At 33.2% G+C, this 18,524-nt stretch overlaps 1 protein-coding gene across 2 annotated transcripts; it reads left to right on the plus strand.

Annotated features, from left to right (window-relative positions):
- The first annotated feature begins 5,273 nt into the window (after nt 1-5,273).
- On the plus strand, nt 5,274-12,593 carry LOC142342086 (neo-calmodulin-like). 2 transcript variants are annotated; one of them, XM_075393275.1, is made up of 5 exons: nt 5,274-5,389; nt 5,810-5,997; nt 6,935-7,069; nt 10,049-10,108; nt 12,165-12,593. In XM_075393275.1, exons 1-5 carry the CDS (start codon nt 5,377-5,379, stop codon nt 12,291-12,293), a joined length of 525 nt encoding a protein of 174 aa, XP_075249390.1. In that variant the 5' UTR covers nt 5,274-5,376; the 3' UTR covers nt 12,294-12,593. The 2 variants fall into 2 exon arrangements, with proteins under 2 accessions (XP_075249390.1, XP_075249389.1); XM_075393274.1 differs by lacking the exon at nt 5,274-5,389 and having other exon boundaries at nt 5,411-5,997.
- Nucleotides 12,594-18,524: the final 5,931 nt, after the last annotated feature.

The raw sequence follows: 18,524 nt of genomic DNA on the forward strand, positions 1-18,524 counted from the left end.
TTCGTTGCTTTCCCGTCGATTTCCCAGTCTTCTTTCCTTGTCCCACTAAATCGTAACAAACATTATAGTGTAGTAGTCAGTTTCAACTGTTCTGAACTTTGCAGATAATTTGGCAGCCGTTTTCAAGACATTCAGGGCTAATCAGTAGGTCCGTTTATCTTTCTAGACAAAATATTCGACATGGAAAATGAAATTTGGCCTTTTCTGTTTTGACTATAAAAAGAACTCCAAAAAATCTTGCGTAGATTTTTCGATGTTTTTCTTCGTCTCTATTTTGTTCTGCATGATAAATTAACTTCAAGTCGGTTGGAGTTCTTTAAAATTTCCAACTTTCAATTTTTAGAACCATTCAACTATTCAATCGTCGTATCTATGTAGTACACTTTGTCGTCCTTGACTTTGACTGTGAAAAAAGCCTAGAAACCGTAAAAAGTTCCTTTTGTCCTCCATTAACAAAGTAGACCCAAGCGCTTCTTTTATTTCAGATAAATACTCTGTTCTTTGTGTCTATGCTCTGCGCTCTACTGGCAGCTCTGCATTTTTTCTCAACTCAAGTTTGCTGCAGCGTTGAAATATCATATATGACACAGCTTTTCTTCGTCATTGACCGACAGTTGAGGACAAAAGAACTAAAGAGGATTTCTAAGGCTCCCTTTCTACTTGTCGCATCTCTTGTACTCTGAAGAACAAACTCGCTTCAAATTCTCAGATTCCCTCAACTCGAAGAAACAGGAGGAATCAAAATCACCCAATGTCATTACAGTTGTGGTGTCTGTGCTCTTAAGTCTGGCTAGCAGACGCTTCCAAGCCATTGATTCTCTCCAAAGCAATGACTCGTGTAGGTTAACATACTCACTATCTGTTGGTACATTGGGAATTGAGAGCGCAGAACAATTATGAAAAAAACTGAGCGGCAAAGACTTTTGCTTTTCAAAGGCAACTATGACTTTGTTTTAGAATATTTTTAGACTTAAAAAATATAAAAAATGTTGGAAAGAACGATTTTGATTAGGTTAATATATTTAATTCCAAAAAATGTGAGAATAACAAAGGGATTGGATCTTTTCCGCTTGTGCCCCCCAGCTTAGTGGGCGCATATTGTCTGCACCACCCAGACGCACTTGCCATATTGTTACATAATGATTTACTATGTAATGGCACGTGCTCTGTAACGGGAGGCACATAACGTACCGGGGGGGGGGGCACAAACAGAAAAGATCCAAGTGATTATTAAAGCCGAACATAGATATTTACAGAAGACATCTGGTTAATGAATCAAAAGTATGAATTGGATATCTGGGATGAAGAGAGGTAAAAATGACCGTATATACACCCTTTATCAGCGAGAAAAAAACAGTATTGGAATCCAATTTTAGCGAACATGGTTTTTAGTGTAGATCCTAAGGCTGAGCAAGGAATCAGAGAGCATAAAATATTGATCTTCTCAGCTAAACTCAGTTTGATCATTTCAAAACTTTCGTTTTTTTTAAAATGAACCCGCTGTGCTTCACCCTATCGTGGTAAGCCAAACTCCACGATGAGTTTAAACTATGTTAACATTCCATTTTGAGCTCGTTTTCTAACATACTTTTTTTAAATATAGGATGAGTTTAGCGCTCTGCGAAACTAATCTTTGTGTTGTGTATTTCTGTACATAATGAATTAAACTAAAAAACGAAATAGAAGACACTAATTGCGAATTCTATTTTAATTCCATATTTGGATTCTGAAGATAAGATGACATTCTGTATTACGCGTTTTAAAATAAAATTGGAACCTTTTCAAAAATGCAAGTTTTTTCACAAATTTTTGAACGAAAATTAGTTATTAAATATTTCGAAGTTATGTAATATCCATAAACAAAGATTCGGTGCAGAATCTTGTATTTTCCACACATTTGATGTATTTTTTGTTTTTATTGTATGAACACGAACACCGTTGTAGATGAAAAAAAAAGAAGAGCACAGGATGTATTTTAACTTGTTTTTCTGTAGAAAAAGATTTGTTGTCTAAAACCTTTAGTAAAAAACGTATTTTTCATTTCCTCTCGCACTCTTGTCAATAGACTCAAAGTGGATTGAGATCAGTGCCTAACAAGAATTAAATAAAACCATCTCTGTAAAAGAAATGATCAGCTGCCATTTTAAAACTTTTCTATCTTTAATTTTGAAGTTAAACTATAATTGTTTTGACATTGAAAACACATTAAAATTTGAAACGGAATAAGTCATTTAAAAAACGTAAACCAGCAAAGAAAATGCTATTCTATTACTGTCTTAATTGATCAATATCTTATCGAAATTTGGGCTGTAAGAGGGTAGGGCTTAGAAAAACAAGTGTACCTATGAAGTTCTCACATATTTCTTAGCGGTTTTGATCATAATTTTTGGAACCCACGTGGGTTCGAATATTAGTTGCAAACGCACGTTATCGATCCTCATTGTGGAATAAGTGGAAGCTTTGTATAGTGAAAACCAAATCGAGGAAATCGAAATGCAGGCATCCCTCACAAGCCCTGTTAATACTCTGGCCATTAAAGGCAGTAGGTCTGTGTCATCTGGCTCATACCTCAATGTGACCTGTTTGGACTGGCAATCCTAGGTCGGCGTTTTTCAGAGAAAATAATGTAAGAATTGCGGTAAATAGATGCGAAGAGAAATATATCACCGCAAAGCGAAGCGCCCGCATCTCATAACAATTATTGCGGTCTTAGCAGCGAATTATTGTATGATTTGCAGTTTTTAACAATCAAATTTTTATTTTCACCGCATTCACAGGAACCCTAGCCAAAAACTGCCGTAGACGGGTGGTTGGAACATCTGATAACCTCCATGTCAGCCACTTCTTCTCCCTCTGCGCCACCTGTTGATTACTTTTAGAATATCTCTTCTGAGACGAAATCCGTTTCATTCCAATTTCTGTAAAAGGTACGTGTTGATTTTTCGTTGTATTTTCCGTTTTTTACTGGTAAAGTTCTTTTGTAACATTAGCCATTTTTAGCGGTCAAAATCTTTTCAACAGCTTCAATGGTCAAAATAATTGGAAGCCTGGTTTAATGAAAACCAGATCGAAATATTTGGAAAGCAGGCATCCATCACAAGCCCCGTTAATACACAGGCAAATAAAGTAGTAGGTCTTTTTGATCTGGCAAATACCTCAGTGTGACCTGTTTGGACTGGCAATCCCAGGTCGATGTTTTTCAGAGTAAATAATATAAGAAATGCTAAAATAACATACCACTGCAAAGCGCCAGTATCTCATAACAATTAGTGCGGTTTTAGCAATGAATTATTTGTAAGGTTTGCATTATTTAAGAATCAATTTTTTCCACCGCATTGGAAGGACCTCTTACCAAAGAAGGTTTTGGACAGGATAACCTCTGATATACAGAATTTCAGTCGCTTCTTTTTCCGATGCGTCACCTGTTGATTACTTACAGTTTATATCTTTTGAGATGAAAACGTTTCATTCCAATCTATGAAAAAATATGCATTGAATTTTTGTAAAGTATTTTGTTTTTACTAATAGTTTTGTGTAACCGTAGCCATATTTAGCGGTAAATTTTTTTTCAAACCTTCCAAACGGTAACAAGAATTTCACCGCTACCAAAAAAGAAGCTTTGAAAATTAAAAATTTGACCGCTAGTAACTGCAATTCTTGCAAAAATTGACAGAAATTCGATTTCGACTCGTTTTTGTTGAACATTACGCGATATTAATTATTAAAAAAATTAAGGTTTGATTAATAGGTTTCGATAGTAGAAATATCGCATTGATTCACCTCGTTTGCAATTGTTGAGCAAATTCATTAGTATAGTGTCTCATGCAAATTAAAAAATAATTTTGCCGTATTTCCTTTTACTCGCACAGCTATTCCCAATCAATTTTTTCCACACTTCCATAAAACAACGATTTGTTTCTCTTATGTGATTTGCGGTTGCCCACGAAAAACAAACAAAAATCATAAAAACGAATGAGACAGAAGCGATCCTTTCAAATAATGCAAACCAATCGTTCGTTTCACCATAGATTGCTTGTCTTTGCTTTATTTTTTTGCTCTAAAGGTCTCGTAAAATCTGAATGATTTTAAAATGATTTTAGAAAGCATCCTTATTAATAAAAAAGCAATTTTGGTGAATTCCGCTTTAAGCTTCAAGAATTTGCCTTACAGAGATTTTCATTACCTTATCTTGTTCACCATAATCGTCTAAGGTCCACCTTTTGAAAAAATGTTATCGAGGTGAGCACTCCAATAATTTTTGCAAGGCTCAGACTTGAACAATTTGGATTAGGTCAACATGAAAAAAGAATTTCGTTTTCGTTCAACGTGTGAACAATTTTCCCAAATTTATCTATGAAAATTTCTTCCAATTTGTCATTTTGTACGGACATTGTTTGATTTTATCTAGGTCATTCATAAATTAGGCGTTCAGAATATGGTGTTCTTCGGTAGTTGATTAACTCAGAAAGCAGAACTATTGATGGCAGATGAACACTTGGTGCTTCTCTGCTTTTTCTCTGTCGGTTTGCTCTTTCCCACCTTTCAAAAAATAAGAGTATATCTCTACTTAAATTTTCACTGAGTTTTAGTAGAATTTTGTTTTTTAGAAAACTCTTACATGTGAACTGTACCGTTAAAACCAGTTGCTTTATAACTAATGGTTTAGTTTTTTGCTTTAAATTTTTTATTAGTTTTTTTGTGGTTTGAGTGCATCAGCTAAAATATACAAATATTGAGGTTAGAATACAAATGATTTCAGATTTATAGGGTTCGTTTCTTTCACACTATTCTAATTGTGATTTATATCACTGCAAAAAAAAGTTTCTATGGCCTTAACAACAAATGGCCTCTAAATGATTCAATGAAAGTTTAAAATAATAACGCTTTCAAGCTTTTCGGCAGATCCATATGTATCTTTTGAACTTCCCTATTTTTGTTTAGTTTGCAAAAATATGTGTTCATGATTTGAAAATCTGTATCTAAAAACTTTGTAATAGTTTTCTCTACATTTCTTTCTGTCATCTAGTTAAAAAAAAAATACGAAAGCTGGTGATGACCGGAATATTTTATGCGTTCAAAATTACCAAGCCTCCCTGTTTTTTACTCCATGCTCGTTTGTTCAATGTACCAGTACATATTTGTATGATCAGAGCCAAAAACTAAGCCGGTTAATGTTTACTTGATAGTCTTATTAAAAATGAAAGCACATTAATTCATAGCCATGATAAAAGTTGCTTCAATTGTTGACCTATTCGATCGATTTTATGGTCATTTACACAGCTTTTCATCAATACTGTAACAAATGAACAAAATCTTGAAAAAATACATATATTATTTGATGATCTAATGGTTATTATTTAATGCTGTTTCTGAAAAATGGACTTTTCAAGTCGCCACAATAATGAAGTTTTTAAATTGGCCACCAGGTTAAGAGAAACCAGGTTAAATAAACAACAAAAATATAGTTTAAATAAGATCAACAGTATGTTTTGAAAATTAGAGTCATTTTTGCTTAAGTATATAAATTTGATTTTAAGAGCCTCTGTACAAATAATCGTTAATAATCGTTTATCTTTAAATTAATTCAGGCATTATCCAATAGCGAATGCTCCCACTCAAAAATTTCATACAATTCCTAGTAAATTTTTTGTCGATTTTTTGTCGAAATATTTTGAAAGCTCAGCCTTTGAAAACGAGCCACAAGCTCTTGTAAAACCGTATAAACGAGCTTATCGTGAAATAGCAAAAATTTTGGTTTTACTACCAAAATAACAGATAGTAAATCTTATTATGGCTTCGTCATCAAAAGATGATAACCAAACCAGAGTTCGTGATCACGATAAGGATCAGTTCAACCCTGAAGATTATACTGAAGATGGAATTTTCACAGTAGAGCAAGTCAATGAGATCTATGAGACATTTACTGCCATTGATATTGACGGGAATGGGACGCTTGATTACCCCGAGTTGATTACATGTTTAACATCAGTCGGAATGGTAAGTAAGTTTTAATTAATCCCGGGATTCTCAATTATTTCGGGCAAAAAAAAACAAAGGGTCTTATTTTTTGCGCTGGATTATATGAAGGTGAGGAGCCAGAGCCAATGTGTTTGAAATTTTTATCTCTTATTTGTGGATACATTATTTTTTCTACAACATTTTTTGTTAAAGGTGACAATGTCTCAAATAATGAGAAGAATTGATACTGGAACCAGTTGGAACCAATTTTTGAGGTCTTTCCTATTATAGCCCCGCCCCAGCTTAGTGGTCTTATAACATCCCGGGGCGTGATTACTTGCGAGTTTCTTGTAAAAGATAGTTAACGTGTAAGAAAGAACTTGCAAGTCGAATGGTTAGGTTTTAAGTTTCATGCGACTTCGTCGAGGTTGAGTTCAAATCTAACTAGTTGTTTCAATTTGCTATTCTGTCATTTAGCGCGGAAAAAGCGTGTGGATTAGTTGCTAGGTTTGTATGAGATTATACAAAGAGACTTAAGTTGACAAAATTGTTATTTTTTCAGGGGTCTTTTTCAGGGTCCTTTTATATCTCTCTACCAGTTCCAATGTAATATTCACATCTTGCAACAAGAAAAACATCGCAATTCATGTAACTGCTAAATTGCACTAAATTTATTTAACATTAATAGGCATTGATCCTTTGCGTTTCATGAGTAAAATCAACAGTTACAGGCAAACACTTTGCAACTTTTTCCTCCCCATATCGGTGTGGTGTCACTTTCTTCCGAAAAATGAAATCAAAAACTATTTAACACTTTTTATACTCGCATAATGAAGTTTTGTAATAACTCCCAAGTTTTGAATTAATGAACTCCCAAAAGACCGGAATTACCCTTTTCAGCAATCCGCTCTTGGCTAATGCTTCTGTATTTAGCTCCAGCTGTCTTATTCCTCCTCCGTCGTGTTATTCCTTTTAGAGAATGAGCAGTGTCCACATGGAAGAGCTGCTGAAAGAGATGGACGTAGATGGCAGTGGAGATGTTGACTTCTCAGAGTTCATTCACATTCTCAAACAGAGAACTGCAATCAGCTCAGAAGAGGAAGATCTCTGGGTCAGTATATCTCTGGCCTCAATTTTTGAGCCAAGATCAGTGCCCAGCTAATGGAAACCCAGTTGAAACTGTCATCCAATAGAAACGGTGGTCAAACTGGCTCATTTTTTGTTCATAAAACGCATGAAAACAGCATTTTCTCAACAAAAAAGTTTGCTCAAAATCGCTTATTTTTAAGTACCAAGAATGCAAACGAAGTTTTGTGTTCCGCCCGTTTAAACTTCATGAACCTCCTCTAAAAGGTTTTAACGCAATATTTCTATGTTGGTAGAAGGAACGTTTATTTGGATCTATTCTGTTTGGACCCCCCCCCCATCAGCTTGGTGGGCACCTAATTTTTCTCACGCCCCCAGGCACACATGTTAATTTTTAGATAATAACGTGCTATATAACAACATATAATTTGATTGGGGGCTGGCGGGGGCGAAACAGAATAGATCCGGTTTGTACCAATGATAACGGGACTTCTTTCTGAACCCGGTTAAGAGAAATTTAAAATACTACTTTAATAATGCGTGTGTCAAAACTACTCTAACACGTTGCCTTAAACGCAGTTTAGGGTAAAATTGCCATAGATTTATCCTAGCTCATTTCCATTTTGATAGTTTTTAAAACCGAATTCTTGAATTAATTTTACGCAAATAGTTGAGGTTAAGTATTGGTACTTGGTAAAATGGTTATGATGATATAACTGATAGCATTATTTCACTTGCACTTTTTAAGTGTATATTACTTTTTATTAATTTACACTGTCAAAAAATTTTAAATTTGGAAGCCTGAGAAACTGATCGAGGGCGAAGTTGTCGTTGTCCCAATCTGCAGAACGTAATCAAATAGGATTGTCGTGTTTTTCCACAGCTGAAATTTTTATTAAAAAAAGATTGTATGATGGTTAGTCAAACTTCTGATCGGATATGGGTCAAGAATCTGTGCCAGTTTTAATCTTTTCCCAAAAATTCAGAAAAATTTGGCTTGCGATGAATGTAAAAACAGAGGGTTTTTGGTCTTTTCATTCTTTCTGTCTGATAACTGTTTATAACTCTGGAACGATTGTAGGTCCGCACAATGTAAAAAACCTAAAATTGTCTCTGGCATAAAATGTCAATTAAAAAATAGCTGTTACAAGACCATCAACCTTTGAAAATGTTCCAATTTTGGTTTTTATTTTCATCAAAAAATGAAACAGCCAAATCCACCCCCCGAAAAAATTATCCACATTAGTTCAAATGCAAAAAAAACTATTATCGCAATTAGTTTTTTTTAATTCAGTTAAGTGCACGCATAAAACTGCGTTCCCAAATTAAGCTTCAAAAAGTGTTTTCCTGACTTCCTGTAAATTGAGATTGTTATCATTAATCTTGATGGCGGCTGGCAGCCCTTGGTTAATAAAAGTTTTTCGTCTGTCTGATCCACAATTATAATTTGTTTCACCATTAAACCAATTGTCTTCCTTCAGTACTTTCATATCAAAAAAGTTTATGACACTGAACAACAAAGTTGTGTTTTGAATAACAAAAATCAAGCCATCACATTTTAAAGATGAAAATGAACATTATAAAATCCAATTCAAGGTTGCAGTGTTGTCAAGACAGAGTAACTAAGAAAACTTGGGATGTTATTTTTGTCAATATTTATGCCCTAGATTTTGTGGAAGTTTTGGTTATCAATTAGAAACAATTGTAGATGCCAATATGAAAAATTGAAACAAACTTTAGTACAACTATGAAACCGAATTTTGAAATACAAAAAGACAAAATCGAAACCTAAAAACATGTCAGTTCTGCTTACAAAGAAAATTGTTCAAATTTGTTCAATTTTTTGGATCACGATCCCGTGCAGTAGCATATTTTGCTGACAATTAAACTACACAATATCGATTTAATCACATTTTTTTCCAAAATGGCTTCCAAAAGCTTGATAAAAAGTTTGCGCTAAGATTAAACGATGAAGTCAGGAAATGTAATTAATCATAAGCAACCCTCTGTAATTAAATATGCCTTTTTTACTGACCATTATATGCATAGCCAAACAAATGGTGAAACTAGCCAATTCAATTTTTTGGCTACCACAGTGTTGTAGCAAGATCATCAAAACACAGTAACAAAAAAACTTAGCCAATAGATTGCTTGACAAAAACCGCGAGGTTCTGTCCCTCAATCACTGAGATTGTAAGGTTGACGTCATTTCTCGCTGTCTTCGGTATCATAAATCAGTTCAAAGGTTTGCATATCGTTTTAAAGCTCTATTTTATGGGAAACATTGGCGTTTATTGTTTTACTTGAAAATAAGGATAAAACTTGAAATTAAATAGCTTACGAGTGGCATTTTTTTCCGTCTTGGGTCACATTGGTTTTATTAACTGAAGGTTTCATCTTTTGTCTGGAGGCTTCTTTCGGGCAATCTGTTGGCTGAGTTTTGTTTTCGCTTCTGTAAGATGCCACCCGATTTGAAAACAATTTAACCATTTTTGGTGAAATAGGAGCTGTTTGATTTCTTGGCTTGTGATCTAATTCTCGCAACAAACAAGAATAACGAAATGAAAATTAAATCAATAAAAATTCATAAGCTGCAATTGATTGAATTTTTATGTATTAAAAAAACGAAACCTAAAACAATTGGAAAAGATTTTGAAAACCAAAGAGGTAAAAATGCGATAAAGGTTTTTATAAGAATTGTTCAAACATTTCAAACGGCCGCCCTTTTCTCATACCACGTAAGAAATAAACGAAAAACTTCACGCCACCAAAACAGTTGCCTTCTAGTCCACGTCCTGTTTCGTCGTGATCAAAATTACCAATTCAGTTTCATTTTTGAAAAATGATCAATATGCCTGCTCAGATGTTTAAAAAAGCGAACAGAATACACTTCGAATTCTTTGGATTGTAAAAACCACTAAACGTTAGCGGCTAATAGGAGATCACTTTAAAAAACAATAGGTTACAAAAATCTTAAGCGATGCTAAGAATTACTTTGTTTCAGATTGCTTTTCACAACTTTGTCAGAAATCACAGCAGTTTCATCGAGGCAGAGGATGTCAAGGTGAGCTGAACAAAGTCTTGTTTGACCATGAATGGGAGGGACCGAAATTCCAAAGCCCAATTTCCTCAATTAGCAGTAAAATGAAAGTTTAGCCAGATTTTGCTTGAAACAAAAAAACAATTCTCCATTATTTTATTATATAATGCTTTTTGTTCAATGTGTACTTTTTAAAAATTTTTTAACTAATTCAAAAACTAGGAGATTTCAAATAGAAAAACAGGAAAACAACTAGAAATTTTCAATTTGTAGAGACACCAACCTGCAATATCTGCTCTCAACAACATTTCAGAAAATTTAACGAAAAAATCATTTTTTCACCTCTTCGGGGGCGTACGCAAAGACTCATCAAAAGTTACCGATTGAGTTACGAGATCATAAAATGATTTTTAGCGTATTAAATTGTTTCGACAAAAAGTCATGACATACATCCTAACGATCATAGCCAAATACGGAACTTTTTGAACTTCAACATTGAAACAGATGCATAACAACATATTGCATGTTTGGTCATATCTTCATATTTCATTTCCTCGCCAAATTTTTTTTTTATTTTGTACCAAGACATTCAAAAAATTTCATCTCAAGTTAGGAAAAATATAGAGATATTTTTTGTTTTGGCAACAATGTTTTTATTCCCATGCCATTAGACCGATGTGACTAAAAGAAATAAAGAGAAATTTTTTGATCTTTCGGTCTGTGTCAATAATAATTGTTCATACATCAAGAGCAAATGAAGCAAAGTAACAATTCAATGTGCCAAAAATGAGGAGAAAACCTTGCTGAAAAAAAACGTTGTAAAACTTTGTCGACCTTTACACCATTGTATAGGGTGGCTGCCCAAGTTGAGGGGTCAAATTCCGTTACTTTAACCAAAAGCGATCAAAGCCCTTACGTTTTTTATTCTTTTTTTAACAATCGAATTTTAATTAATCCATTAAACAATCCAAGTTTAATCCATTGTAAGCAATCGAAGGGTCACTTTTTGTCGATTTTAAACATAAAAATTGTCGATTTTTGTCGGTTTTAAACATAAGAAGCGTCGATTTTTGTCTATTTTAAACATAAGAAGCGTCAATTTTTGTCCATTTTAAACATAAGAAGCGTCAGTTTTGTCAATTTTAAACATACGAAAAAGCACCAATTTTTGTTGATTTTAAACATAAAAATCGTCGATTTTTGTCGATTTTAAACATAAGAAGCGTCGGTTTTTGTCTATTTTAAACATAAGAAGCGTCAATTTTTGTCTATTTTAAACATAAGAAGCGTCAGTTTTGTCAATTTTAAACATACGAAAAAGCACCAATTTTTGTTAATTTTAAACATAAAAATCGTCGATTTTTGTCGATTTTAAACATAAGAAGCGTCGATTTTTGTCTATTTTAAACATAAGAAGCGTCTATTTTTGTCTATTTTAAACATAAGAAGCGTCGGTTTTGTCAATTTTAAACATACGAAAAAGCACCGATTTTTGCTGATTTTAAACATAAAAATTGTCGATTTTTGTCGGTTTTAAACATAAGAAGCGTCGATTTTTGTCTATTTTAAACATAAGAAGCGTCAATTTTTGTCTATTTTAAACATAAGAAGCGTCAGTTTTGTCAATTTTAAACATACGAAAAAGCACCAATTTTTGTTGATTTTAAACATAAAAATCGTCGATTTTTGTCGATTTTAAACATAAGAAGCGTCGATTTTTGTCTATTTTAAACATAAGAAGCGTCTATTTTTGTCTATTTTAAACATAAGAAGCGTCGGTTTTGTCAATTTTAAACATACGAAAAAGCACCGATTTTTGCTGATTTTAAACATAAAAATTGTCGATTTTTGTCGATTTGAAACATAAGAAGCAACGATTTTTGTCTATTTTAAACGTAAGAAGCGTCTATTTTTGTCTATTTTAAACATAAGAAGCGTCGGTTTTGTCAATTTTAAACATACGAAAAAGCACCGATTTTTGTTGATTTTGAAACGAAAGAACCTTCGATTTTCATCGGTACATTTATAGAAAACATGGTAATCAGTCAGAATAAGTCAAATAGTTTTTCTATATTTTAAGGGCCTCCTGCTGTCGTTGGGAGAGCGAGTGAGCGATGCCGATGCAGCCGAAATGGTGAAGTTGGCAGATTTAGACGGAGATGGAAAAGTCAGCTTTGAAGACTACTCAGATTTCATCAAAAGTTTATAGACAACAATTGCTGAACTTTGCTAAAATCAATTATTTTTTGCAAATGATGTATGTAAGATCTACGCTTAAAAACGTCAATACTATCTTTTCAACGCCTCAAGCATAGAACTTACACAAGTTCAACGCATTCACCCTCAATCTTACATAATTTTGCGTTTTTTAGCGTTGACATCTTGGCCCGGGTTTGTTAAAAGTGTCTTGCTTTGGTCTTGAGAAGAACTTTCCTCTAAATCAAGGTCAATTTTTAAACCCTAGTCTTTTATGCTCCTTTTTTCCAATTAATTTTATTTATAAAATCTATTCCGTGATAATTTTGACAGCTTAAGAATTAGCATACTAATTAATTTTTTTTTAAATAATTTTGGAAGCAATATATTGTCACTGTTTTCCGCAAAAAAAGAAATTTGACCAAATCTTTCGATTCATTACATTGCGAAAAGGAGATTTGACCTTCTATATTTATACCCGATTTGTCACTGTTCTAAGCATGTATTTTAAGTACGTGTGTCAAGATCAGAAAAGTAAGAGAGACAGCCTTAAATTTTGGCATATAGGTTGCAAGTTTTAGCGTTTCACAGTGCGAGAATAATAGCGACAAGTGTAATTGATTCTAATCCTTTGATCTCGTCGCTGACTCTAATCTAGTCTTTCCACTTTGGGGGATTAGTCGTCAATTTTCGAAGTGCTATTTTTGCTAGAATCCGCTGCCCAGATTAGCGACGAGGAATGGCAATTTGGTCGGTGATTTTTGCATTGTCGCTGATTTTGAGCCAATTTGCTAAAATACTAAAAACTACCGATATATCGCAAAATTTGCTATTAAAAAATTAAGATATCTTTCACATGACAGTTTTTCTTACTAGCCAAGACATGAGTAAGTGCTAATCAAAGCTTACTTTTTTTAACCCAGCCTTAATTTTTCAAAAGACTTATGAAATTTTTCACCAACTTCGTTTGCTTCCATTTCTGCTAATTAACATTTCTATTGCGAACAAGAATAACAAATGCATTATATATCCGCCTAGAGGAAACTACTATTAATGAATTTTTCTAAATTTAAATCTTAGAGTAATCTAGTAAGCTACAATAAGGACATTTACAATTATGTATTTGGGTAGACAGGCAAATAAGGCAAATAGGTCAACAGACCTGTCCAGGTGATATCTCCTGAAACAAAAATAAGCGAAAATAGTTTCAATGTTCCCTCAATTTAGAAAATAAATGAGCTCTGACACCCGTTCGACTCAAAATGTCACCACAAAAATTCAGTATGTCGAACAAAAGAGCCAGAAAAATGAAAAATGAAAAAGGAACTTCTGTTAGGTTAAACATTTTGAAACTTTTATCAACAATTTGGCCTTTGCATAAAAGATAACTCTCTTAGAAGCTAAGAACAAAATTTTGTGCACTATATGCGTTTTTGATCTTCAATTTTTCAATTATGATCAAGACAATTAATTGAATTATAGAGCTTTCGGACTGTTTTGACAATTAATTTATTGTTTGTTTTCCCCCTTTTTGAGTGATTTTTTTCAGGTATTTAGACTTTTTCCAGCTCCTGATTTGTAATGATGCTCTCAAAATTTGTGTTATGTTCTTTCCAATTACATCGAATAACAACTGCAAACAGATAAAAAAAAAGCAATTCAAGAATGAAGAAATTTTTTCCACATTTTTGAATATTTTTATGCTCTCACACATTTTAATGAAGATCTAACTCTCAAATTATCTAGTGTGATCATTATAGACTTTTTGAATGGAAGAGGCGTCAGAGCGTGAGGAAATGAAAAACATTAGCTGCTTCAACCAGGTTGAAACTTCCTGTTTCTTGCTTGATATCCTTGCCTCGGTCAATACTGGAATTAGCCCTGTCTTTCGCCAGTTGATAAATTATTGCGAAATAACCATCATTTTGAAAAATGCTGTTGAGCCATCATTTTGCGCATGAAGTAATTTTACAAGATAACCATCCGTCTGGTTTAACATATGCGATTCAAGTTTGTGCCGTTGCTTATTTAAATTGCGAATTGTGCTAAACTAAAAATTGTAATTTTGTTTTTTAATAAAAGAAATGAGAATTTTTTTTGTTTTTATCCCACTTTTTGGGGGGGGGGGAAGAATTATGATTATAGGCCTATTGTATTGTTTTCACCTAGCGAACGATTCTTAGTTTTGAACTTATATTGTGCCACCTTATATTGATAAAAACAATATAAGATGGCACCTTAATTTCAAGTTTAGCAACATTCACAGTCAAGCGTTGACGGTTCGTTTTAAGTTGAATGATAATAAGGTATTAGTCACAACTATTTACGTAAAACCGAATACCTCAATTAAAAAATTTTCTGAGAACATACATTACTAGTTAGACCTTCTCCAACTCAGACCCAAAGATTGCCATTTTCTCTGTGGAGATCTGAATGTTGATCATAGCAAACCCAATAACAGAGAAAAAGCTCTAAAAAATGAACTCGAGGCATTTGATATGTTCTTTTGCAAGCAGAAGGCCTACACAAGGGAACCTTCAAAGAGTTTGAGTTGCATCAATGTTGCCTATCGCAATCGGGTGGTTTAAAATTCAATTCTGAAAACAACTATCAGCGACCATTATACAATTGTATATGACTTGAAAATGAACAAAAAACTTGACATAGAAGTTGAATCTTGTCTTTCGAATCGAACTATGGAACAATCTCGATGACTCGCCTATTGCACCGAAAATGGATTTCAAACTAAATCACGTGTTGGAAAAATTTGTTCAAAAACGAAACAAAAACAAAATTAATTTGAATTTTTTTACAGTTTCACTCATTAGTTAACGAAGGTATTAACAACCTAATTCCCACAAAAACTTTCCATCACAAAAAAAACATGATAAATGGATTGACAATGAAGTTAAAAAATTGGCTGTACTTAAAAATTCTCTCCGTGAAGAGTTTCTGCGAGAAAAATATGGTTTCAAAAAATCTAAAATTAACCAAATCAGAAACAGACTGCAAAAATTAAATGAAAAGAAAAAACGCCTCTTTTATCAAAAAAATATTTACTTTAACGCTAAATTGAATACAAAAAGTTTCTTCGAAGCTGTACGAGACATAGAAGGAAAAAAGGAAGCTACAACAAACGCCGATGAAAATTGTTTCGAAATTTTGTAGTGATCTTTTTGCATCTGTGGGAGCACAACTTGCCTCTTGTTGCACTCACAAAAATCAAAATTTAAAAATCAATAGATCCAAATTCTCAATGGTATTCAGATAGAAAAAACGAAACAACAGTGGGGAGAATGATAAATTCTATGACCAGAAAAACTTCAAGAGATGAGTTTAGTTTAAGCAAAGCACTTTAAAAAAACTATCCTTTTCTCTAACTCCTGACCTGACTACACTTTTGATGACTGCATCAAGAAGCGCTTTTTTCCGGAGTGTCTAAAACATGCCAAATTTGTTCCAATTCATAAAAGTGGTGATGCAAAAAATCTCAGTCGCTTCAGACCTATTTCGCATCTGCCAGTGGTCAGCAAAATACTCGAGAAAATTTTTTCTGAACACATTTGCAGGTTTTTGGAAAAAAACAGTATTGTTTCACTCCAACAAAACGGTTTTCGAAAGAAAATATCAACTGTACATGCCTTGCTTAATCTGATTTCGGAAATTCAGAGGTCTTGGGACATGAGGACAGCAGATAAAAAGGCGGTGTTCTTGGACCTAAAAAAAGCTTTGGATACGGTGGATCAAAACCAACTTCTTGAAGTCCTTCATAGCGTAGTTTCCAGAGGGCCAATACATGAGTTTTTAACAAAATACCTATTATCGAGAATTCAGAGAGTTAGAATTAAATCGAAGGTCTCTAAACCAAACCCTATTCACTTCGGAGTACCACAAGGCTCAGTACTGGGTGCCTTCCTTTTTATACTTTACGTCAATGAAATAACAAGAGCTTCAATTCAACTAGATTTAATCCTTTGTCACTGACGATACTGTACTTATTCAAAATCATCCGAATGACCAAATTGATTTCCAGAATGTTGTAAATGATATTGCTGTGTGGTTGAACAATAGAAAATTGTCCATCAAATGCAACAAAACTTCAGCAAGAACAAAAAACTTGGTAGCTCTCTTTTTCCAAAACCATGATAAACAACAAAACTATTGAACAAAAAAAGAAGTCTAATATCTTGGCATAGTTCTTGACAGGGAATTAAAAATCACTGAACACGTTCAATATTTTATATAAAAATTTTCATATGCTCTTTTTACCGACTTCGGGGGAATCTGACTTGCCAACAATTACTCCTATGTTAAAAAAGTTATGTACAGCCAATTATTCAATATGTTTTTTTATTATACGGCGCTGCTAAAAAATCTGCATTGAATCCACTTGAATTAATATTGAAGAACTTGCTTTTGAAAAATTTTGGATTAAAAAAGCATGATTCAGTTAATGGTTTAAAAAAATCAAACTCTAACAGTGAAAGAGCTTTATTTGAAGGAATTATTGAAACTAATAGCAAAGAAGTTGAGACTTGAAAGTCATTTAGAAGAAATCAATTTATTAATCACGCCTGCTGAAGTTCAACTTTTATCTAAAATGAGTAATAAGGCTAAATCAATAAAATCTTCTAACAACAAAGTTGGAAATAACGGTAAATCAATAAGTGTCTGGGTCAGGAAATGTTTAAATGCAATGCTAAATCTTGAACCTAGTTATGCACAACACATAATAGAGTTAAAAAATCCAGAATATAATTTTTCTTTTTTTCCACCGTTAGAAATTACATACAAGGTAATGCTGACTTAATCTCGCTTTTCTATTAATTTACCCATTGTTTGTTGTCATACTGTCTCGTTTTTTGGCTGTTAAAAAAATTTTTCAATGCTTTTTTGCAAATAGAATTATTTCTTAAGTGCTTGTAACAGGACACTGTTAAATGCTTATGAAAACTGATTCAAGGCATCACACGACTAGGCTATATAAGCCTTCGGATGTCCTCTCAAATTTAAGTGATGTGTTTGTATAAATAACTATAACCTGTCCTTAAAATTGAAAACCGAATTTACTAATATTCACTTTTAAACTGCGCTCTTAAAATTATTGTAATCAACAATTATGTCATTATCAGGAACTGCGTTGATACGTAGTAGTTCAAGGCCTTCAGCTAGTTTCAATGACTTCAATTTTTTTCGAACTCCACTTGTAGGGAAAGGAACATGCTCGACTAGAAGAGATGTGAGTGGCATCACTGGCCCATCCAGCTTACAGATTGAAAAAGTTTTCTCAAATTTTTTTTAGTTTTCGAGGAGTTATCCCTGTTTAAGTTTTCTGTGAAAATTTCACTTTTCGCGCCAATTTCGTTCACTTTTTTTAACTTTTTTTAAGAAAAAACAATTCTACCCAATTAATTTAACACTTTCAAAAATTACGGGTGTTAATAACTATGAAGAGATAAGGAGGCTGTTCATGTCTCATCATGGTTTTTAGAATAAAATTTTGTTGGATTTGGATACCGATTTGTAGGTTTTTAGGTTTAGAGACATTTTTGTTCTTTTTCGCGTTTTGCGGCCCATTCACTTCTATTTTGGTTTCTTCCCAAAATTTTCTGACAAAATATACCAAAACGATGCATATATGTTAATAGTGAATATAAACTTTTATTTGAAATGGTAGTTGAGAAACTATTAATTGCGGTGACTTCGTAACTAAAAATTTCAACATTTTACCAATTGTTATTTTTGTTCGTTACCGCGTCCCGTCCCAACACTTAGAGGTCTTACCGAACATCTCACGAGGTCTAAATGAACAATCTTGATGTTCTTTTAATGTTTAAGATTTATAAATTACGGCACTGATTACATTCAGTTTAATCGCTATTTTAAGAAAAACTTTAGTGTTCTTGTTCGTACATTGTGTTGTTACAAAATCACAAGACTCAGATATTTCGACGAGACCTAGTTTGTTTGAATAATGACTTTAATCTATAGTTGACTTCGGTACTGATTACTTTGTAACTTTTCGTTTTAGTAAAAATTTTGCTTACGGCGGAGTTTTGAAATTAGATTTTTTTCTGTATTTTTGGTTCACAGTCTGAGCAATGGAGGTTTAATTGATCCCAGTAATGGATAAAGAAAACTTCATTTCAAAATTTTTGGTTTCTAAAAACGGACACTAACTTTTTTCAGAAAAAAGTGAATTTTGAATTCTGACTGTTTTTTTTTTGTTTTCTTTGTTGTTCCG

The sequence above is a fragment of the Convolutriloba macropyga genome, chromosome 7 (assembly GCF_964194025.1).
Source record: "Convolutriloba macropyga chromosome 7, txConMacr16.3, whole genome shotgun sequence".
In the NCBI taxonomy this organism is placed as follows: domain Eukaryota; kingdom Metazoa; phylum Xenacoelomorpha; order Acoela; family Convolutidae; genus Convolutriloba; species Convolutriloba macropyga.

What these genes read in the sequence shown, in the direction of transcription:
- LOC142342086 (XM_075393274.1), top strand. Translation starts at nt 5,791, where the DNA reads ATGGCTTCGTCATCAAAAGATGATAACCAAACCAGAGTTCGTGATCAC. An exon ending in GTTTAACATCAGTCGGAATG is followed by an intron (nt 5,998 to 6,934) that starts GTAAGTAAGTTT and finishes TATTCCTTTTAG; the next exon opens with AGAATGAGCAGTGTCCACAT. An exon ending in TCGAGGCAGAGGATGTCAAG is followed by an intron (nt 10,109 to 12,164) that starts GTGAGCTGAACA and finishes CTATATTTTAAG; the next exon opens with GGCCTCCTGCTGTCGTTGGG.